At 39.6% G+C, this 20029-nt stretch overlaps 2 protein-coding genes across 13 annotated transcripts in view; one reads left to right on the forward strand and one right to left on the reverse strand.

Annotated features, from left to right (window-relative positions):
- The first annotated feature begins 2432 nt into the window (after positions 1-2432).
- ETFBKMT (electron transfer flavoprotein subunit beta lysine methyltransferase) lies at positions 2433-9018 on the forward strand. 12 transcript variants are annotated; one of them, XM_042992059.1, is made up of 6 exons: positions 2433-2713; positions 2843-2995; positions 3605-3787; positions 4037-4763; positions 6830-6960; positions 7767-9018. In XM_042992059.1, exons 4-6 carry the CDS (start codon positions 4438-4440, stop codon positions 8108-8110), a joined length of 801 nt encoding a protein of 266 aa, XP_042847993.1. In that variant the 5' UTR covers positions 2433-2713; positions 2843-2995; positions 3605-3787; positions 4037-4437; the 3' UTR covers positions 8111-9018. The 12 variants fall into 12 exon arrangements, with proteins under 12 accessions (XP_042847993.1, XP_042847994.1, XP_042847997.1 ...); XM_042992060.1 differs by having other exon boundaries at positions 3605-3750; positions 4321-4763; XM_042992063.1 differs by lacking the exon at positions 3605-3787 and having other exon boundaries at positions 2433-2565; positions 2687-2713; positions 4321-4763.
- Positions 9019-13118: 4100 nt separating this feature from the next.
- The window catches only part of AMN1 (antagonist of mitotic exit network 1 homolog), a 55734-nt gene continuing 48823 nt past the window's right edge, over positions 13119-20029 (reverse strand). The window contains exon 7 of the mRNA XM_007076176.3: positions 13119-13334. Coding sequence (XP_007076238.1) covers positions 13261-13334 — 74 coding nt within the window. The 3' untranslated portion in view covers positions 13119-13260. The remainder of the gene's footprint in view (positions 13335-20029) is intronic.

Here is a 20029-nt window from a genome sequence, read left to right on the forward strand (position 1 = left end):
CTTGGTAGCATTTGGGTCAATTTTAATAAAAACAAGACAGTTCTTTCTTTTAACCAAGAAATAATAATACATCAACACCAAGCAACAACAGAAAGAAAAATTCATGTCTGTTTTTCATGACTTATCTGGTCTATCTTATCTTACAGGAATGTAAGGCCTTTTCTGGACTATAGAATATACAATAGCCCAGGAAAAAACATTTAAGTTGTACTATAGAGAAAGAGAGGAAGGCAGGATTGGAGAGAGACTAGTTCTAAGAATAGAAAGTGGATCAATTTTAAAATTATTAAGGTGGGCTGGGGCAGCTGGGTGGCTAAGTGGGTTAAGCTACCAGCTCTTGATTTCGGCTCAGGTCATGATCTCAGGGTTCATGAGTTGGGAGCCCCACATCAGGCTCTCTGCTGTCAGCACGGAGCCAGTTTTGGATCCTCTGTCTCCCTGTCACTTCCCCTCCCCCACTCGCATGCGCTAGCTCTCTCAAAAATAAATAAACATTTAAAAAAAATATTAAGGTGGGAAAAGGACACTGAGCAGTCCCTTTACCTAGTTCCAAGTGTTGGTTAAAGTAGCTTCACATTACTAAATGCATCTTCAGTGATGAGCACTTAGATTTTCTCTTTAAAGTTTATTTATTTATTTTTGAGAGAGACAGGGACAACATGAGTTGGGGAGGGGCAGAGAGACAGGGAGAGAGAGAATCCCAAGCAGTTTCCTCGGCACTGTCAGTTCAGAGCCCTACGCAGAGCTCAAACTCTTGAAACCGGGAGATGGTGACCTGAGCTGAAACCAAGAATCTGATGCTAAACTGACTGAGCCACCCACGCGCCCCTTGAGCACTTAGATTTTTACTACAAATCCTCTTTTGTAGCAACATTAGGCTTGCTTCTTCTCCCTGGTGTCTTGGGCAACAATTGGGTTGTTCATGCTATTCACTGGGATAGAACACAGAAGCTAGTTAAAAATAATTCTTTGACAAATTGATCTTGAACATGTATTAAGGTTTATTGCCAGTGAGGGAATGGGAGAGCACGTGGAAATAAGAAGTTATAGTTGAGAAAACAAAGGTTACATCAACAGCTAATTTTTTAAAAAGTAGCTAGTTAATAAATAGAGTTTTATTCACAGTCATTAGTTTTATAGAGGAAATCTAGGGCAGAATGACTCAGAAATGCTAGGTGTGTAGCCTACCAATTTAAAATAAGTATTGCTATTCACGCAAGAAGGAAACGATAAGGATGCATCTGGGGTTGTTAACTGGAGTAACAGTTTCATTCCCTTCTAGTAGTTCCTAGAAGTTCCAGTTTATAGGGAAAATGGGAAACCCCATAAACCGAGGGCAGAAATGGAAAACAGAAGCAACGAGCTCTAATTTTGAAAGGTGGCTGCCAGATACTGCAAACTAAGACGCAGAAACATGGTTTGCCTGTTTTTTCATTTGGGGTCAATTTTCCTTTCCTTGGCACACCAGAGCAGGTTTTAATTGTTGTCAGGAGGGATGGTGAGTTGATTTTGGACTATATTTAGTTGAAGGTTGGAAGATGGACATATGGGTCCAGAACTCGAGTGATATAGGTTGCAAACAGATTTACATTGTACATTTACGAAAATTATTGTAAAAGGGAAGACATACATCATGATTTAATCTCAGTTGAAGGTAAGTGTCATAAAAGGCTTATACTGTGTCTATTTTGCTCACCATTCTATGCAGGGTGCCTAGAAGTGTGTGAAGGGGCTCAGAAGGAATTGCCCCAAGGTATGCCACTTTGGCCTGCAGATTATTTCTGAGCTGAAAACAATCAAGGTACAAAAAAGACTCAGGAAGAAACTGACCTCCCCTAACTGCCTAAAAGAATTTAAAAAGAGAACCTGCTCCAGAAGAGAGCTATCACCATAGATGACTATAGTATAAGATGAATTAGATGTGATTAGGGAGGAATTTAGCAGTCTTAAAATTCCTCTCTAAGTCCCATTGTTTCCTATGGGGCAGCAAACATTTGTTTACCAAACATTTACTCCTTTTCATCTTCTGTGAATTGCTTTCCCGTGGAAGTCCCAAACTCCCTTCTCCTCAGTTCAGGATGACATATATCCTCATTTTATCTTCCAGCCTTTTCATTTCTCCTGTACCTGGCATTCCCCATAGGTACAAGATTCAATTTGGTCTTCTTCTGTTAATGCATTTAATGTCAATTTAAGACTAAGATCAGCTGGAAGAAGCTTTGAAGGGTTGAGGAAACGAAGAGAAACCTGTTTCCTCTCCAACACGTGCCCGGCACAAAGCAGATGCTCCAGTCTAACTGGATTTTGTAGAAATCAGAGTTTGGCCGTCCCCTGTTCCCAGAGGGAGGTCGAGCGCCACCTCCTCCGGAAGCCCTGTCCCTTTAAGAAAGGTAGGAAAAGGGAGAGAGAGGCTGCTGGGAAGGAGGGCGGGCCCTCTGCCACCCGGAGCAGCGCGTCAACCTCCACGCGGGGGCTCGCAAGCGCCAGGGGCGCTTCTAAACCACGCAGGAAAAGACGCACTGGGTCCGGGGGCTTAGCTTCCTTGGGCCCTGTTAGCCCAGCCTGGTAAGAAGAGGACTGTGCCTGTCCCTTTAAGGCTGACTCCTGTTCTCCTTGGAGGGAAATAACGTGGTCACACACACAGTTGGGACTTACCTTTTTGAACTTCCCCTTCTTTCCTTAACAGTGCATACAGGTACCAAGTGTCCTCTACGTAAGTCGAGTGTTCATAACAGATGCTTCATTGGTGCTGGAGTGGGAGGGGGAAGCGTCGGTCTAAAAGACATGGTGTCCCAAACCAAAATCAGTTTTACGTTTGTTCTGCTGTATTTTTAATCTTAAGCTTGTGCGATTCAAGGGCTGACCCGATACTTCTAATAGAAGGAGTCCAGTGAGAAGGCAGGCTGTTAGAGACCCTGGGATCCCGAGGGCACGATCCGGAGATGATTAACACCCGCTGGAAGTCTGTCCCGAGTTCACACAAGTGGCCTGACAGGTATTTTAGCCTGCCTGTGTTTTGATATTTTAACTGATCGCTTGCATTTACAAGTGGGAGTTTATGTGTAAATATCTGGGTTATTATCTTGGGAAGATCTGGCAGTGTTCTTCCCTGGAACCAGTTTGCTGGCCTCTTTGGACGATTGAGAAACGATCTCCAGTTCGCTACAGTCTTTCTGTTACAACCATTGGCATCACTCATCACCAGTCTGGACCCTAGTAAGGGTTTGAGTTTGGGGCCCCTCCTCTAAATACTGGAGTGGATGGATATATGACTATTTAAAACATTCATGTAGAACAGATCAGAGGTCCCAAGTAACTGGGTGTATAGTTCGTGTTTAAACTGCTGTTCCTTACTCTCGCTTATTCTCATTCAAGGTGTTTTTCTGTTGGAACAAGCGTTTTTGGCCCAGGCTTGGGAAAGATGAGTCATCAGAGATATTTACAGAAAGATATTTGGGAGTTGATATTCTTTTGTGACAATTAAATCCACAAAGTTTTCTTTTAAGGAAAACATCTGAATCTTGATTACATTGATGTTTTATGCTACAACAATTTTAATTGAAATAGAGTGTACTCAGTATGATTTATAGGTCTTTGTCCACAGGCAGTTATAGTTTGTTAACCTCCACAACTCTTGGCAAGGCTTCATAAAAGCAAGACCAGTGTTTGCCCTGGTAATAACTCTGCCTCACCCACTAGAATCTAAGCTTCCTGAAGCCGCAGACTTTTGTTCAGGGTGCGTGCTTAAAGGTAAGGGATTTATTCAATGTGTGAAATCACTTTAAAGGTAAACCTTACTGGGGCGCCTGGGTGGCTCAGTCGGTTAAACGTCTGACTTTGGCTCAGGTCACGATCTTGCGGTCCGTGAGTTCGAGCCCCGCGTCAGGCTCTGGGCTGATGGCTCAGAGCCTGGAGCCTGCTCCGATTCTGTGTCTCCCTCTCTCTCTGCCCCTCCCCCGTTCATGCTCTGTCTCTCTCTGTCTCAAAAATAAATAAAAACGTTAAAAAAAAAAAAATTAAAAAAAAAAAAATAAAGGTAAACCTTACTTTATGTAACAGGCATGTTCCCAAGGATTTCTCTCAGATTCAAATGCATGTATATTTGTTGTTCTAAATTATTAAAAGGCTTTTGTTGTGAAAAGGCTTCCTTTTTGAAAGGTTGTATTTTCCTAAATTGATGCACCAACACTTCCATCTGAAATGAACTTACACTTGTGAATCATCTGCTACAGAGCTTACACTGTAATATTTTCTCACTGTGTAATGGGATTTGGATGTGTCAGTGAGCCTTGGAATTTTCAGCTTTATTTCTGTTTTTAGAGATGCACAGATTTCCAGTTGAGATCAGTGTGGCAGCCAGACCCTTCCTTCCTCATGAGGAGCAGCAGCTCTTGTCAACAGCATCACTGACAGAACCTGTGTTTTGGAAAAGGACTGATGGCTTTGAGCCTGGGTGGGAGAACATTTGCACCATTTCCTGTGAACCACTCTGGTGTCTTTCTGAAAGCTGTGAGAAGCAATGGTCTTCCCTTGTTTCCCTGGAGACACAGCCCCTGGAGAAGAACTGGAAACGTTTTGGATCCTGAGATGAAAGCTTTCCTGGAAGAGAACACTGAAGTCACCAACAGAGGCAGCCTCACTCCTGAAATCCGGTTGCGGCTTTTGACGCCAAGATGCAAGTTCTGGTGGCAAAGAGCAGACCTGTGGCCCTACAGCGATCCTTACTGGGCAATCTACTGGCCAGGAGGCCAAGCCCTGTCTAGGTACTGCCCTAATTGAAATGGGAACCTTTAAGGACCATTCAGATCCTTTCTGTTTTCTACAGATCCTTTTTTCTGCATTCTCCTTCTCACAAAAAACCAGAGCAAATCCCTAAATTCTTGTTTGTTTAATTTGGAACAGTTTACTTCAGGCTTATCAAGGTAATTCCCCATATACAGTTCTCTCTCCAAGAGAAACCCTAGGGTCAGCTGTCAAAACCATTGCCAGCTATAAATGATCTGGAAATTTCACACTATTCTCAGGTTCATGGTTCATATTATATGGCCAGTGCAGAGTTCCTAGGTGGAAACTAAAGCCCCAGTCCTTCAGCTTTCCGTTTAATTTCATAAATATTGCTCCTCGAGCCTCACACTCCCTCCATCATTGCATCTTCTCAATCTCTCAAAGAACAAGAGATATGAGTGGGCCCCACAAAGGTTCCCTCTTCTGTAGTGGCTTATTGACGTCTCAAGTGAACTCTGGACTTGAATCAGCTTTTTTTTTTTTTTTTAAAGTAAGCCATATGCCCATTGTGGGGCTTAAACTCATGTCCCCAAGACCAAGGGTTGCACCTCTACTGACTGAACCAGACAGGCGCCCCTGAATCTGCATTTTTTAAGGTCTCCTAATTCCCCAGACTGCAAAAGTGTTCTTTTTTTTTTTTAAGTGTATTTATTTATTTTTAGAGTGAGAGAGCACATTCGAGCAGAAGAGGGGCAGAGAAAGAGGGAGAGAAAAAATCCCAAGCAGGCTCTGTGCTGTCAGCTCAAGTACTGGGGCTCCATCCCACGAACCTCAAGATCATGAATGAACCTCAATATCATGACGGGAACCAAAATCTAGAGTCGGAGGCTTAACCGACTGAGCCACCCAGGCACCCACAAAGGTGTTCTTTAGAACATTTTCTCACACATTCACACTATGCTTTTAATTAAAACACAGCTGCTGAAACAAAGGCAAGACCTTGGAGCATTTCAATCTGGTCTTTGCTCTTGGATTGGTAAGTGATTAAACCTGTTTATGTCTTGAGGTTCTAGAGCTCTGAAATGAAAAGGATAAGGACTTCTCATTCACAGGTATCATATGGCCTAACAGAATTAATGTTGCTTATAGTTTTAAATGTAAATTAAATAAATGTAAATATAGGGCTTTTCAGAGAATGAAGATTGGAAAGCTTTCTAGGTGTTAAACAATTCTGATTTTCTGGTCATTGTTGGCAAATTTTCAAGCTTTCTTCACTTACATCCTACCTTAAAAATATTGACATTTTAAATGACATCTATTAAAGTGATTGTTTATCAACTTCAAATACGAATTCCTTAACAGACTGAATCAGAGGATGTACATCGGTGCACCCACAGATGTGTTTTGTTTGGCCTTGTAAGCTTAAAACAAAAAATCAGTTGCTAACATTTTAAAACTTGGAAAACTTCATGTAAAAATCTACTCTGACTTGAAAAACAGGACTGTGTGATAACATGGGATTTTGTGTGGCAACAGTGAGCTGAAGATGGGGTAGCAGCTCTCCCTTTAGCCTGGCCATGGACACCCCTACTTTGCCATAGTCCCTGCTGTTCTTCACTTTCCACTAGTAAGGTCGAGTGTCAGTTGATATTTATTATTTCAGGGTTTCTCATCCATCTTCATTGTTTGATAACTATTTACCCCTGGTCCAAATTCTTTAGTTGAACTGGACTTTGTGCCTTACCAGAGAGGTCATTATAATGTTAGCAGTAGGTAAAACCATTCTAGGATGAACAATCAAGAGGAGACTGTGAATTTCGGATCTCACTTACTGAGTCCTGATTGTAGCAGTATTTTGTCTGCTTATATTCTTGGTGCGTAACAGTTTCTGGATCCTAGTAAAGTGCTCAGTACTTTAAAACGACACATTTTTGGTGGGTGCTTGGCTGGCTCAGTTGGTAGAGCATGTGACTTTTCATCTTAGGGTCATGAGTTCAAGCCCCATGTTGGTGTAGAGCTTAAAAAAAAAAAAAAAAGGCCTTTTCTTTTCTACTTCTTACTGACCTTCTCCCATCTCAGTGTTTTTTTCTTTCTTTCTATTTAGGTATCTTTTGGATAATCCTGATGTTGTCAGAGGAAGGTCTGTATTGGATCTTGGGAGTGGATGTGGAGCTACAGCTATTGCTGCTAAGATGGGCGGGGCATCGAAGATCTTGGCCAACGACATAGACCCTAGTAAGGATTTCATATTTAAAATTATTTAAAACTCAACTTTATTTTCTTTCAGGATAAATATCTATAGATGCCTCAATGTGATAGCTTATTTCCATGTGTATTTTGTAATCTGATATCGTGAACTTATGTTCAGTGGGATATTGATATTATCTGTGAGGATCCTGTGAGGCCTAAACTGAAGTAAATTTTTCTTAACAGGATTTATATTTATGTCTGTCAGATATCCCAAGGCGATACCACTTGGGAGCCTGGGAGTACTCACTGTTAATTTCTGGGCTGCGAATTTCCTGAAATACGTAGGTTGTGTGTATTTGACCCCAAACCGAAGTGAGGAGAGGCCTTGGGTTCTTAAGGGAGATTTTAGTCCATTAAAACCCAAGTTGAGACAGGTAAGTTTTAATTTCATCTGAGTTTCTTTTAGTTTTCAGTTTTACCGAGGATTTAGCTCTTGAAGATCCTGTTTTATACAGGGGTCTCAGTTCTAACTTGCCACGTTGCTCAAGCCCAAGGTTTGTTTCCCTGTCTCCTAGACTAACAAACCAAACCTCTTGGTTTCTAGGTCAGCAAATGTTCGTTAAAACCTCCACAGTTTTAGGTGTTTTGTGTTGTTTTGTTTTGTTTTCAGGATATCCATTCATATATCTGAAGCAGTAAATGGTTTCTATTGGTATAAACTGCTTTACCTAAAAAACAACTTACAACAAAAGGGAAAAAATATTGTTAGGAGATTTTCTGAATCACTTAAATTAATCAATAGGGAATTAAAACTGCCCAGCATATACCAATGCATTATGTTCTTTTTAAAGTTGCAGGAATGGCTATCACACTGAATTGTGAATTGAACCAACTGAATCCTTTTCCAATTTTAACTAAAAACATTTTGGATTTGGAACAAGATAAGTGGGACCTTGTTGTGCTTGGAGACATGTTTTATGATGAAGACCTTGCAGACAGTCTTCATCAATGGCTGAAGAATTGCTTTTGGACCCACAGAACTCGAGTACTGATTGGTGACCCTGGGCGACCCCAGTTCAGTGGACATAGCATTCAACATCAGCTGCACAAAGTGGTAGAATATTCACTTCCAGAGCCTACTAGGAAGGAAAACAATGGATTGACAACAAGCACAGTATGGGATTTTCGGCCTTGAGTTGTCCAAGTGCTTCTAAGATGAACATAGCTATGTTTGGGTTTACTCCTAAGAGACCTGCCAGTTTAGAGCATGCAGTTCCTGTTAAATGGCAAATCTTGTTTCCAAAATGTGAAGGCTTAAAGTTTTGTCAGCCGTTGTCACGTAGTTCTGCATTATGCCAAATGTACAAATCTCTACCTACAATTTTCTAGTTTTACTGCTGTAGGGATAGAACTATAAAAGACAGTACCAAAATGGTAGCAACATGTAATTTAAGTAGTGGAGAGAAATGAGAAAGTGTGGCAAAGTCTGTTCGTGTAGTTGAAGACAACTATATGATATATCTTTGAATTAAACACAATACAAAATATATAAGAATGCTGTATTTCCAAAAAATTACCTGTAAAGATCAAAGATGCAGTTAGTATGGTACAGAGTACACGGGCTTTGGAGTCAGGCAACTCTGTCACTTTCTAGTTGGGATTTTCAGGTAGTTAAGCTCTCTGAGCTCTAATTTCCTCATCTATAAAATTGTAACAAAACTTGGTAAACCTCACCTCAAAGGCTATTATATTAAATGAAAGCATAAAGTACATAATATATAATAGGACCTCAATGGACAGTCATGCATAAAAATAAGGATTCTAGAATTTCCTACATACTCTGTACTGTGACACCTTATGATGCCTCTTTATGTCTCTCTAAGGTTAGCTAGAAATTGGTTATGCTACCACTACATGTCCCAGGTTGTCAGGATCTGATAAATCAGAAAAAACCCTATGACATAAGTGAGAATGTAAAGAAGAATATGTACAGTATACCACTATTTATATAGAAAAGATATACATACGTACTTACATATACGTTCACATATAAAATACGTATTTGCTTGCAACATACATAGACTATCCCTGAAAAGATAAATAAGTAACTGGTAACAGTGGTTGCGTTCGGGGTAGGGTACCAGATAGCTGGTAGACTGGGGTGGGAGGGAGACCTAGGTTTTACCTTTGGGTCTTATAATTTTGTACTAATTATATGTACTACATTTTCTTTCTTTTCCTTTTTTTTTTTTTTTTTTTACTTTTTTTTTAATGTTTAGTTTTGAGACAGTGAGCACGAGCGGGGAAAGGGCAGAGAGAGGGGGACAGAAAATCTGAAGCAGGCTCCACCCTGACAGCAGCAAGGCAACGCAGGGCTTGAACTCATGAACTATGAGATCATGACCTGAACTGATATCGGACGCTCAACCTACTGAGCCTCCCAGGTGCCCCTATGTACTATATTTTCTATTCTCTAATTTAAAACTAAACACCAGCATCATATATGTTACAAGTGAAGTAGAAGATGCAGCCTTTCTAATGTGCTCTCACATTCTTATACACTGCTTAGGAATTGTTTATAACATACGCATTATATGTAAGCTTTCTAATAATACATGCATGCCACTGGGATTAGGGTACCAAGGAGATGTGATCAGTTATAGTCATACAGCAGAAATGTGCAGAAAGCAGTAAAGAACAAGTTGTTGCTTAGATAGGAAAATAGGATAATTAGATGGGAATTTTGGAGCTGGGGCTGCAGAGGAACTTGGGATTCTTGAACTTGGATGTTAGAGTTTATTCCAGCCTACTGAAACAACTCTTGTGCATCTAATTCCTGCTGGTTTACTGGGTCTCAAACATTATCAACTGTACATTTTTATTCAGCCTTGGTTAAAATTAATAGAAATTATAGGCTACAATGGCATTGGATGATATTTGAGAGGAAAGAGTTTTGTTGACATATCCTTTGAAGATTCAGAGTATTCTGCTGGTTATTGCCCTTCTTAGCAAGATAAGAAAGAGAAAATTGGAGAAAATTACACTCTGGAGCACTGTGGAAATTAACCTGAGACAAAGAGAAGATTTAAGCTTAAATATCTACGAACCCTGCTTCTATTATCCTCTCTTGATGATTTATTTGGAGGGCACAAGAAGGTCGTTGAGGTATCCAAATGTTACTTATTTTAAAATCTCCCATGTATATAATGGTGAGCCGTGAATGACTTCATAGTTTAACAAACAGGTTTGTATTAAGACTATTCACATTTAGTGGTGCCTGGCTGGCTCAATTAGTGGAGCATGGGACTCTTGATCTCACCCCACGTTGAGTGTAGACATTACTTAAAAAAATCCTTTTTTTTAAAAAAGGACCATTCAGGGAGCGCCTGGGTGGCTCAGTCGGTTAAGTGTCCAACTTCGGCTCAGGTCATGATTTCACGGTTCATGGGTTCAAGCCCCGCATCGGGCTCTGTGCTGACAGCTCAGAGCCTGGAGCCTGCTTCAGATTCTGTGTCTCCCTCTTTCTGCCCCTCCCCTGCTTGCGTGTACTCTCTCTCAAAAATAAACATTTATTTTTAAATTTTTTAAATGTTTTTTAATGTTTATTTTTGAGAGAAAGAGAGAGAGAGAGAGACTGAGCATGAGCAGGGGAGGGACAGACACAGAGGGAGACACAGAATCCGAAGCAGGCTCCAGCCTCTGAGCTGTCACTGCAGAGCCGGATGCGGGGCTCAAACCCACGAGCTGTGAGGTCATGACCTGAGCTGAAGTTGGACACCTAACCAACTGAGCCACCCAGGTGCCCCAAAAATAAACGTTAAAAAAAATAATAAAAAAGGACCATTCAATTTTAAAGTGGTTATTGATATAGTTGGATTAATATCTTCCATATTTGTAACTGTTTCCTATTTGTTGCCCGAGTTCCTGGTTTCCTTTTGGTGTTCTACTCTTGTCCTGCCTTCTCTGCTTTAAAGTTTTTTTTTGTTTAATGTTTATTTATTTTTGAGAGAGAGATGGAGCGAGAGACAGAGTGTGAGCAGGGGAGGGGCAGAGAGAGGGAAACACAGATTCTGAAGCAGGTTTCAGGCTTTGCGCTGTCAGCACAGAGCCTGATGCAGGGCTCGAACTCATGTACTGTGAAATCATGACCTGAGCCGAAGCCGGGCGCGTAACTGACTGAGCCACCCAGGTGCCCCCTGCCTTCTCTGCTTTAAAAAAAAATTTTTTTTAAAATGTTTATTTTTGAGAGAGAGAGAGAGAGAGAGAGAGAGAGGAGGGGAGGGGCAGAGAGAGAGGGAGACAAAGAATCCGAAGCAGGCTCCAGGCTCTGAGTTGTGAGCACAGAACGTGAAGTGGGGCTCAAACTCACAAACTGCAAGATAATGACCTGACCCGAAGTCAGACGCTTAACTGACTGAGCCACCCAGGTGCCCTGTGCCTTCTCTGCTTTTAACTGAGCATTTTCTATGATTCTCTCTCTTCCCTTAGGATATCAATTATACATACTAAAAAAAATTTTTTTTAGTGGTATACATTTATAACTAGGCCGAGTCCACTTATAGTACAAGCAGTATTGTAGCACTTAATGACTTTCAGTTTGTTCAGCTTTTATCTTTTGAGGACAGGAGTGATGACTTCCAATCTCTTTATAACATCGGACCGGAAACTGGAAGTACGGGTGTTATTTTTATTTATTTATTTTTGTCCTTTATTTTTTTCTGTGTCCATCAATTCAACAAATATTGGGTGCTTGTTATGTACCAGATACTGTTCTAGGTACTGGGAATACAGCAACGGGAAACAAATTTTTTCTGCCTTCGTGAAGCTTATATTCTAGGGTGGGGAGACAGATAGTAAACAAAAAATAGACAAGATATCAGATGGTGATAGATGGTAAGGAGAAAAATAGAGATCAAGGTAACAGGTGAGGATGATAGAGATAGATAGGCATGGGGCCCTGAAATTTTAAATAGAAATAGCTAATACAACCAGCAATATAAAAAGTCAAGAATATTAAACTGCAAAGTGCTTTAGGAAGATAATCCTTTACAGACCCTAAAAAGCTGATCTTTAGATCTTAAAACTTGTTTCCCCAAGAGAGGAAAAAGCTACTTTGTTTGATGTTTACTATTAAATTTTATTGAATTTGTCTTTAGGGGTAACTGGCCGGCTCAGTTCGTAGAGGAGGTGAGTCTTAATTTTAGAGTTATGAGTTCAAGCCCCACATTGGTGGAACCTACTTAAAAGAAAATTCACAGGTAAAACAGGCTTTACCCATTTTACACATATACATATGTACCACCTTTGAGGGGCAATATATATATCCATACTATAAACATACCATATTTATAAAGTAATTAATAGTAAGGTCAAGAAATAGAGTTGACTGTGTAAACCCTCCTTCTAAACATGTAGAAGAATTTTGCCTATGCTATACTTCCCTTCTTTTGCACTACATCAGAGTTAAAATAGAAAATCTTTAGGAAAGTCCCACTGAGACAGGCTCATGGCACAGGGAATATTCTGAATTTGGGGGTAGTTTAAACACTATATTTCACTGTATATGTGTGATCATAAAAGAGCAATTCATTTGAAAACTAAGACCTGTGCTATTTGTTTCACAATGTGAAACAACAGAGCTTTAGAAACAGCCTCTATAATTATATGTTGTAGCTACTCATTCTTACACATTCCTGAATGCAATTTTTAAGGAAGAAATTTCATAGATGCATAGCACGTATCTGGAAAAAGTAGCCATAAAAAGTAAGTGGCTGGGCAAGGGCCTCAGTAACATTCATATGCTGAATGGCTGAGGTGTATGATGTCATGGGTTTATGGCATTAAGCTATTTCTTTGTTTTATTGAAATATTGAATTCTGGGAAGATTTAAAGGCCTGATGTTCAGCTTTCCTTTTAGCCAATGAGCACTTAAATACTTCAGGAAGGTAGGGGCCAGAAAATAGTTAGGAAGGTAATTATGCCTTTAGAGATACTTAGAATTCTAATGGTTATTCATATTGGTAAAATTTCTCTTATAATGGCTCAAATATGTCAGTAGGAGAAGGAAATCTCCAGGGAAAACTGGTAATTTAAAACTTTGTTATTTAAGAAACAAACACAATACTCCCCCCACCCCAACCCCGAATACATCAGAGGGCATGCTAGGCTTACCATGTCAAAAACAATGACTCCTCAAACAAACATAGAATAATACCACTATTAAAATGTTTAAGAGTCTGGTTAACTTCAAAGCAAAAACCACATTATTGGAAAGCCAATCTCAAAAACCATTGTTTCCTGGGAATGTAGTATGAAGATCATTGCTTTGATAAGCTTCAATAAGCATCAATAAACAGTCCAAGTCACTTGCTTTAGTTTGTTTGGGCCTACTAATTGCTCCAGGACTTCTCGTGAATGATCTACAAAAGAAAACAATGACAATATATTAACTCACAATAATCAGAAATATTTATTATGTCCTCAATATAAACTAGGGGTGATAATAACTATTATATCTCATAGGGGTATTTAAAAGATTAAAGGGCATGATATACAAAGAATAGCATACAACTAAAAACATTTAATTAATGATAACCTTCATTTATTAGCTGCAGTGCACATGTCATAGTAATACTTTTTAAAAAATGGGTATTCATTATTTTCTCTGTAATTTCATCTTAATTTCACCAACCAGAGAGTAATGGTATAATTTCACCATTAGTCTGTGTTTGAACTTTCCCAGGGTCCTGGTGGGAAACAGACATACTAAAGTGGTGTGCTTGAACAGGGTTTAACGAAACAACTATTTACAAAGGAGTGAGCAGGATTAAAGAAAACCTATAGGTGTGGTAAAGCACCTTGGAAAGCTGCAATATAAATGGTTAGGGGAAGGAGCAGTTACTAGGACAATTTGACTGGTAGGTAAACATTTTCCACATCATACAATATTATTATAAAGCATGATTTTTAATCGATAACGATTATATGAATTCATTATGATTTAACCAGTCTATATTATTGGACATTTAGATGTTCTCAGTTATTCATAATGTATAGCAGCAGCTTTAATATGGTTTACATTTCTTTTGCAAAATTGATTTTATAAGATCTTTTAAAAATATGAATTAAAGCAAAAATACTGATAAAATGTTACTGCTTTAAAAATTATTCACAAGTTTACCAAACTTGTTCCATAGATACAGCCTATGTTGTATATACAACAGATCTCCAAACTAGTCTTGGAAAGTTTCTAGGTTAGTGGTTGTTAGTTACAGATTTCACAAACCAATAGAAAAAAAATTGGGCCCAATATATGGTCCCTAAATTTGATTTTAAGCAATACAAAAATAAGCCAAAATGCCAAGATTTAGTGCAAGCAAGAGAATCAGATTGTATGAAATGAGAATTATAGTTCAAAAAACAAAGGTTTATATCAGCAGCTATTTTTTTTTAAAAGCAGCTTGTAAGTGAACAAATGTAGTTATTTTGTCATATAAATATCAGGGGTGGGGGTCCTAGGTGGCTCAGTCAGTTAAGCGACCAACTTCAGCTCAGGTCTTGATCTCACATTCCTGAGTTCGAGCCCTGCGTCGGGCTCTGTGCTGACAGCTCAGGGTCTGCTTCAGATTCTATGTCTCCCTCTCTGTCTGCTCCTCCCCCACTTGTGCTCTCTCTTTCCCTCTCTCTCTCTCAAAACTAAATAAACATTTAAAAAATGTATCAGGGCGCCTGGGTGGCTGGCTCAGGTATGTCCAACTCTTCTTGATTTCAGCTCAGGTCATGATCCCAGGGTGGTGGGATCAAGCCCCATGTCAGGCTCCATGCTCAGAGTGAGATTCTTCCTCTCTCTCTCTCTTCCTCTGCCTCTTCCCCTTGCTCTCTCTAATGTAAATTTAGAAAAAAATTTTTTCAACGTTTATTTATTTATTTTTAATTATTATTATTTTTTTTTAGAGAGAGAGCGTGTGCGAGTGTGAGAGGGGCACAGAGAGAGGGAGACACAGAATCTGAAGCAGTCTCCAGGCTCTGAGCTATCAGCATAGAGCCCGACATGGGGCTTGAACCCATGAACTGTGAGATCATGACCAGAGCCGAAGTCCGACACTTAACCAACTGAGCCAGCCAGGCGCCCCAACGTTTATTTTTTGAGAGAGAGAGCGAGAAAGGCAGAATGTGAGGGAGGGAGGGGCAGAGACACAGAATCTGAAGCAGATTCCAGGCTCCAAGCTGTCAGCACAGAGCCTGATGCAGGGCTCAAACCCACAAACCGTGAGATTATGACCTCAGCTGAAGTCAGATGCCCAAACAACTGAGCCACCCAGGCACCCCTAATGTAAATTTTAAAAATATCATTTATTATAGAGGAAATCTAGATTAAAGGCAGGCTTTAAATAGTTTGAAAGCAAAAAGATGGACAAGGCTGTATCATGAAAACAGTAACTATTAACAAAGCTGGAGTGGTTTTACTAAGAGCCGAAATGGGGAATACTTCCTAACTCATTCTGAAGACCAGTATTACCCTGATGCCCTGATGCCAAATAAAGATATCACATACACACAAAGCTACAGACCCATATCTCTAGTAAATATGTACTCAAAAATCCTCAACAATACACTAGCAAATCAAATCTAGCAACATATAAAAAAGCTCATATGCCATGATCAACTGGGATCTATCCCAGGAATGAAAGGTTGGCTTAACATCTGAAAATCAATTAATGTAATACACTGTATTACTTTCTTATTACTAATGTAATAAATTACTACAACCTTACTGGCTTAAAGCAACACAAATTTATTATTATATAGTCAGAATTCCAAATTAAGTCTCATTGGGCTAAAATGGATCAGCATTCCTTTTTGGAGGCTCAAGGGAGAGGATTTACCTTTGACTTTTCCAGCTTCTAGAGGCCACCACATTCCTTGCATTCCTCCATATTCAAATGGAACAACATGGGACAGAGTCCTCATGCTGCCACCTCTATGATTCTCCTTCTGCCTCCCTCTTCCACTTATAAAGATTTATGATTACACTGAACCCACCTAGATAATCCAGGATAATCTCTATTTTAAGGTCAACTGATTAGCAACTTTAGTTCCATTTGCAATCTTATGTAACATAGCATACTCAGGTCCTGTGCATTAAAATGTGGACATCTTTGGGTGGGGGCATCATTCTGCCTATAACATACACCATATCAATAGACTAAAGGACAAAAACCACATTATCATTTCAATAGATGCAGAAAAAGCATTTTACAACACTAATGGTAAAAACATTCAACAAACTGGGAATAGAAGGGAACTTCCTCAACCTGATAAAGAACATCTAGGAAAAAGCTAATACTTAATGATGAGACACTAATGTTTCCCCACTAAGATGAGAAACAAGATAAGGATGTCTGCTCTTTCCACTTGTATTCAGCATTGCAGTGGAGGTTCTAGCCAAGGAAATTAGGGAAGAAAAAGAAATAAAAGGCATCCATATTGGTAAGAAAGTAAAACTATCATTACCTGTACATTATATAATACTGTATACAGAATGTCCTAAGGAATACACTAAAAAATTAGAACTAGTAAATGAGTTCAACAAGGCTCCACATACAAGATCAATATACAAAAAACAAATGATTTATATACACTAGCAAGGAATAATCCAAAAATGAAATTAAGAATTCCATTTATGTTACCATCAAAAAGAATAAAATACTTAGAGATAAATTTAACAAAAGAAGGAAAAAGTCTGAAAACTATAAAACATTGTTGAGAGAAATTCAAGATTTAAATAAATGGGAAGATATCTGTGTTCACAGATCAGAAGATAATATTAACACGGCAATACTCCCTAAACTGATTGCAGATTCAATGCAATCTCTCCCAGAATCCCGGTTGCCTTTTTTTTTTTTTTTTTAAGAAATTGACAAGGGGGCGCCTGGGTGGCGCAGTCAGTTAAACGTCCGACTTCAGCCAGGTCACGATCTCGCGGTCAGTGAGTTTGAGCCCCGCGTCAGGCTCTGGGCTGATGGCTCGGAGCCTGGAGCCTGTTTCAGATTCTGTGTCTCCCTCTCTCTCTGACCCTCCCCCGTTCATGCTCTGTCTCTCTCTGTCCCAAAAATAAATAAAAAACGTTGAAAAAAAAAATTAAAAAAAAAAAAAAAGAAATTGACAAGGGATGCCTGGCTGGCTCAGTAGGTAGGGCATGTGACTCTTGATCTCAGGGTTGTAAGTTTGAGCTCCACGTTGGATGTAGAGATTACTTAAAAATAATAAAATCTTTAAAAAAAATTGAGAAGATGAGGGAGCATGGGGCACACTGAGGGCAAGGTATAGGCTAACAGCACACTGTGCCCCCCCCCCCCCCCCCCCCCCCCCCCCCCCCGTGGAATACGTGTGATATTCCTTGGACACTCCTGGCTATCCAAGAACAAAAGGAAAGGGATTTAAGTGCTTGCCATGGTGATGTGGGAAACTAAGGCAAATGAAAAATTAAACTCTCTTACTGCCTACAGCCCACTGACAAATCCTTGAAACCAGCAGAGTGACCTCCCACTACGAGCTCAGCTGCCTCTAAGATGACGCTTTGCTGGGGGCAAAAGAGAATCTTAGCTGAACATTATCCCAACCTAAGGATCCTGTAAGTCTACTTCCTTTATCTCAACTGCCCGAACATATATGCTGTCAATCATACTTCAAGATTATGGCCTCCTCAGTCCTGAGAGGAAAATACATTGCAATCCAGGCCTATCTCAAGAAACAAGAAAAATCCCAAATACAAAATCTAACAGCACACCTAAAGGAAATAGAAGCAGAACAGCAAAGGCAGCCTAAACCCAGCAGAAGAAGAGAAATAATAAAGATCAGAGCAGAAATAAACAATATAGAATCTAAAAAAACTGTAGAGCAGATCAACGAAACCAAGAGTTGGTTTTTTGAGAAAATAAACAAAATTGACAAACCTCTAGCCAGGCTTCTCAAAAAGAAAAGGGAGATGACCCAAACAGATAAAATCATGAATGAAAATGGAATGATTACAACCAATCCCTCAGAGATACAAACAATTATCAGGGAATACTATGAAAAATTACAAATTGGACAACTTGGAAGAAATGGACAAATTCCTAAACACCCACACCCTTCCAAAACTCAATCAGGAGGAAATAGAAAGCTTGAACAGACCCATAACCAGCGAAGAAATTGAATCGGGTATCAAAAATCTCCCAACAAATAAGAGTCCAGGACCAGATGGCTTCCCAGGGGTGTTCTACCAGACGTTTAAAGCAGAAATAATACCTATCCTTCTCAAGCTATTCCAAGAAATAGAAAGGGAAGGAAAACTTCCAGACTCATTCTATGAAGCCAGTATTACTTTGATTCCTAAACCAGACAGAGACCCAGTAAAAAAAGAGAACTACAGGCCAATATCCCTGATGAATATGGATGCAAAAATTCTCAATAAGATACTAGCAAATCGAATTCAACGGCATATAAAAAGAATTATTCACCATGATCAAGTGGGATTCATTCCTGGGATGCAGGGCTGGTTCAACATTTGCAAATCAATCAACGTGATACATCACATTAACAAAAAAAAAAGAGAAGAACCATATGATCCTGTCAATCGATGCAGAAAAGGCCTTTGACAAAATCCAGCACCCTTTCTTAATAAAAACCCTTGAGAAAGTCGGGATAGAAGGAACATACTTAAAGATCATAAAAGCCATTTATGAAAAGCCCACAGCTAACATCATCCTCAACGGGGAAAAACTGAGAGCTTTTTCCCTGAGATCAGGAACACGACAGGGATGCCCACTCTCACCGCTGTTGTTTCGAATAGTGCTGGAAGTTCTAGCATCAGCAATCAGACAACAAAAGGAAATCAAAGGCATCCAAATTGGCAAAGATGAAGTCAAGCTTTCGCTTTTTGCAGATGACATGATATTATACATGGAAAATCCGATAGACTCCACCAAAAGTCTGCTAGAACTGATACATGAATTCAGCAAAGTTGCAGGATACAAAATCAATGTACAGAAATCAGTTGCATTCTTATACACTAACAATGAAGCAACAGAAAGACAAATAAAGAAACTGATCCCATTCACAACTGCACCAAGAAGCATAAAATACCTAGGAATAAATCTAACCAAAGATGTAAAAGATCTGTATGCTGAAAACTATAGAAAGTTTATGAAGGAAATTGAAGAAGATATAAAGAAATGGAAAAACATTCCGTGCTCATGGGTTGGGAGAATAAATATTGTCAAAATGTCAATACTACCCAAAGCTATCTACACATTCAATGCAATCCCAATCAAAATTGCACCAGCATTCTTCTCGAAGCTAGAACAAGCAATCCTAAAATTCATATGGAGCCACAAAAGGCCCCGAATAGCCAAAGTAATTTTGAAGAAGAAGACCAAAGCAGGAGGCATCACAATCCCAGACTTTAGCCTCTACTACAAAGCTGTAATCATCAAGACAGCATGGTATTGGCACAAAAACAGACACATAGACCAAAGGAATAGAATAGAAACCCCAGAACTAGACCCACAAACGTATGGCCAACTCATCTTTGACAAAGCAGGAAAGAACATCCAATGGAAAAAAGACAGTCTCTTTAACAAATGGTGCTGGGAGAACTGGACAGCAACATGCAGAAGGTTGAAACTAGACCACTTTCTCACACCATTCACAAAAATAAACTCAAAATGGATAAAGGACCTGAATGTGAGACAGGAAACCATCAAAACTAGAGGAGAAAGCAGGAAAAGACCTCTCTGACCTCAGCCGTAGCAATCTCTTACTCGACACATCCCCAAAGGCAAGGGAATTAAAAGCAAAAGTGAATTACTGGGACCTTATGAAGATAAAAAGCTTCTGCACAGCAAAGGAAACAACCAACAAAACTAAAAGGCAACCAACAGAATGGGAAAAGATATTTGCAAATGACATATCGGACAAAGGGCTAGTATCCAAAATCTATAAAGAGCTCACCAAACTCCACACCCGAAAAACAAATAACCCAGTGAAGAAATGGGCAGAAAACATGAATAGACACTTCTCTAAAGAAGACATCCGGATGGCCAACAGGCACATGAAAAGATGCTCAACGTCA

The sequence above is a fragment of the Panthera tigris genome, chromosome B4 (assembly GCF_018350195.1).
Source record: "Panthera tigris isolate Pti1 chromosome B4, P.tigris_Pti1_mat1.1, whole genome shotgun sequence".
Taxonomy (NCBI): Eukaryota; Metazoa; Chordata; class Mammalia; order Carnivora; family Felidae; genus Panthera; species Panthera tigris.